The sequence below is a fragment of the Bacidia gigantensis genome, assembly GCF_019456465.1.
Source record: "Bacidia gigantensis strain McMullin 20006 chromosome Unknown contig_180, whole genome shotgun sequence".
Taxonomy (NCBI): Eukaryota; Fungi; Ascomycota; class Lecanoromycetes; order Lecanorales; family Ramalinaceae; genus Bacidia; species Bacidia gigantensis.
In genome coordinates, this window is record NW_025408596.1 from 1,019,288 (window position 1) to 1,022,895 (window position 3,608).

The 3,608-nt window shown below is 47.9% G+C and overlaps 1 protein-coding gene across 1 annotated transcript; it reads left to right on the top strand.

Moving 5' to 3' along the window:
- Nucleotides 1-417: 417 nt before the first annotated feature.
- On the top strand, nucleotides 418-2,040 carry KY384_003253 (uncharacterized protein; the record flags this gene model as incomplete). The annotated part of the gene is made up of 2 exons (XM_044811772.1): nucleotides 418-666; nucleotides 736-2,040. 2 exons carry the CDS (start codon nucleotides 418-420, stop codon nucleotides 2,038-2,040), a joined length of 1,554 nt encoding a protein of 517 aa, XP_044670905.1.
- Nucleotides 2,041-3,608: the final 1,568 nt, after the last annotated feature.

A 3,608-nucleotide genomic window follows, 5' to 3' on the forward strand; every position in this document is an offset into this window, starting at 1 on the left:
ATAAAGCTCCGAAACTTGCAGTCCTATGTACACTAACCATCAAGCAGGATGTAAAGTATATAGGCTTTGAAACGCTTTAGAAAGAACGATAAAAAGCACAAGCAGGATTATTGTATTTTTCTAGATGCATAACAGCATCCTAGGGACAAGCCTATGAACAATGCACCTCGACTTTTTGCAAACAAATAGACCTGCGATGAGAGTATACAAGGTGCTTGATAGTGGATTCATTCCGGCACAGGTGGTTTTCCGCCACCCGTGGATGGACGTTAGGCGCTCCAAGCTTTCGTAATGCCATGGACTGTCCGTAAGGGAATTCGAAGTATTGGAGACTTGAAACATTTTCTAAAACTCAACGGAAAAATTTCCGCACTCTAATACAAATTATCGGACAGTAAAATGCTATTCGTCCCTCTAATGACTTCCTCAAAGTCATATCCTAGTATTTCTCTTGACCTTATCTGGTTACTACATAATAAATCTGGATATAATTCGGACGTGTTCAGACGGAGGAGCCGCTACTTTCGTCACAGGCTTCGCGCAATCGAGATTAGCGCAGGCAAGTTCCTATCCGCGCCATGCAGCCCTACGACGCCAACAACCAACGGGGCAGACGCCATCTCTCCTAAGACATGTCGCGCTCAGCTTCAGCATTGGCATGATGACGTAAGTATTTCTATTTATCGACTCTTATCATGTCCATCACGTGGGGAATACGAGACTGATTCTTTATAGTTACACCCAGCCATCCACCGCAGCGCTCAATCTTCTCCACCTGCTGAGCCTACATCCATAGCGGCCGGTCAGGTCAACTTCGGCCTACTCGCGAGCTCAAGTGCGGGTATCACCCACACGTCTATATCCACCTTAACCGCCGACGAGGACAACTCCTTCAAGCAAACAAATGACAGGACCTTCGAGAAGGCACGAGATGCGTCGGGAGCTCCCACGGGTGTCCAACTGTCGTATGCTGGAACAGACTCAAGCGTCTATGGGAGTCACATTCAATTCACCGCACTTGCATCGTGCCATGCTCCAGACATTGCTCCAGAGCCGATATCAGAAATCTGCGGTCTGGGAGAACGCGATCTTATCCAGCACCAAGAGCGAGAGCAAAGTGGAGCACAAGATCAGGAACAGGAGGAACAGCCAGAGCAACACAACGACACCACCCATGATGACCGCTGGACTAGGAAGAGGCTGAGATCGCGGACGGGAAATGCAGTCGAGCTTTCACACAAGCAGAAAGCCAATCGTCAATTAGAGAGCACCTCATTGTCGCCGGGGAGACTCAAGATGCGACAAGGCGTCCAAGCTAAGACTTCCACCAACGTTGTACAATTCCCCATTACGGAGCTCCTCAATGGGATAGCGCAGGAAACTTCACAAACAGACAGGAGACAAGAGATGCAGCGTCTATTGGCAGGATTTCAACGAGGCGTGAGTCTATTCTCGAATCGTACCAAGGCAGAGTCCCTCGCCATTGGAACTAAAGCTGATGTGGTGCAACTGTTTAATGACGTCTCTCGCGTGGTACAGGAAATCGAAGACAGCGATATATCGGAGCAGGTACAGCGTGTGCGTAATCGCTTGGCTTTGGCTCGGTTTTATCATACTTATCGCACGGCTCAAGCCAATCCTCAGAGATTCTTTGATTTTGTTAAAGGCAGAGATTTTCCGACAACCGAGACTTTGGAAGGGGGAACCTGCACAAAGCGGACTTTGGTCAAGGAAAGGATGATTGACTTGATCTTTAATTCACCTCAAGACGGGAGGAAACGCAAGAAGGACGCGATCAGGATCAATAATTGGCAAAATTTGGGCCGGCCTTGGCATGAGCTTATCACACGATTTGGGGCAGGCATACTGTTTCTCGTCAGGAAAGATGCGACTAACGACAGGCACGTGACTAGCACTTTTTTTATTCCTTGTTGGTGTTTTGCAGTGACTGATTCACAAGCTAGAATCCGACGTTTGGACGATCGCAAATTGTCGCAACTTATGGAACTTATTGATGGAGACCTGAATTCCAGCGAATGACTTACTCGAAAAAGATTTCTCGAATCCTGCAGGAGCAGTCGAGGCAGATTCAGAGTTGGCCACGGCCAGTAGCGGAGACTTCCTTGCTCGCTCACTCGTTGCAGGGTCAGTCGAAAACTCGTGGCTGCTCTCGCCTCTCCTGCCCGGGTGTCATGAAGCCTTCGAGGCCGTCGACACTTTTGCGGAAGCCGAGCTAGATGCGCTTTTGAACGCTTCGTGGTGCCAAACAGCCGATGAGCAGCAGACGGACCAGCTAGCTCGACAGTGCCATGTGTGGGAAAGTACTCGGTTTGAGGATCTGTCGGGGGTCGAGAGTCAATCGCGACGAATCCCCTGCTTTCGCGGTCCAGCGTTCCAGCCAAGCCGATATCAGATTTTGCCCTTCTCGCATTTCGGTCGCTGGCAGCTGGCGGTATTTGACACCTTGAAGTGGCAATTGGTGTGCTATGACTCCATGTGGACAATGGGATCACCAGCTTCGCTATTCACGGTGAGTGGGCCGTTGATATAGTATCCATTCAGGTTCGCTCATCGCTTTCAGATGCTGCAGAAATGGTATGATGACACCACTGGAAGCGTGGATGTAGAGCCCTATGAGTGGTGCCATCAGAAAGTAAGTCATACGAGCAGAATCAACTTCGAAGACTCGTGCTGATTATTAGGATATCCCCATGGCCTGCTGCTCAAAACAGCTTGACATAGCCAGTGATGTCTTCGGTACTTTATGTTTTCAAAAGATCGTTGGAAACCGCTGGTGAGACTGTGCAGTCTTGGATATCGACGGCGCAAGTGTCAATTATCTCTTTTTGTTGCTTCTGCCTAACCCTGTTCCGACAAGCAAGGGTTGAAAGAGGATCAATGAAGATCTTGCGGTCCCATGAGCTCAGCTGTAGAATAAAAAGTTTCTGCGGACCTTCACTGATCTCAGGCCTGGACGATCTGCCTCATGATTGTTCTAGTATATCGGTTTCCATTCCAAACTTAAACATTATATTATGATTTTTTGCTTTGCGTTTTTGTGTCAGAAAGGAGTTTTCCGTAGCAGCCATTGCACAACGGCTCATCGAACTGATCCTCAATGTAAGCCACAAGCTTTGATGTTTTTTCAAGAGTGCAACGACTGCAAGTGAATTTTGTCCGTTTAAGAAGTCGACGCAAGCACAAAGAGTCACGCGGCGGGAAGGTCTTTTCCACCTCACCCAGTGGAGTTGTTGGTTTTTGAGTATCCTAGTTAATAAGAAAGAGTTCGTTAACTGTTTCTTCTTGAATGAACATATAAGCACAGGTGTGAAGCTACTGACCATGCTGCCCTTCAAGCTCAAGCATGAAAGTGGTTTGGAAATTGAGATCGAAGATCAAAGGTTTGGGAAAGAAATGAGAAAAAGAGTAACTTATGTCGAAAAGAGGAGACATAGACCTATCCTGGAAGAATCATCTGCAATGACAATCGGTGTAACACAGATGATTGGAGTAAAAGTATTTAAGCGCGCGGAGAGCGGGGATTCGAGCTCCTCAAAAACGCCAAGACTAAGTACCACACAAGCGCACATCTCAAGCTTTAGGTCATT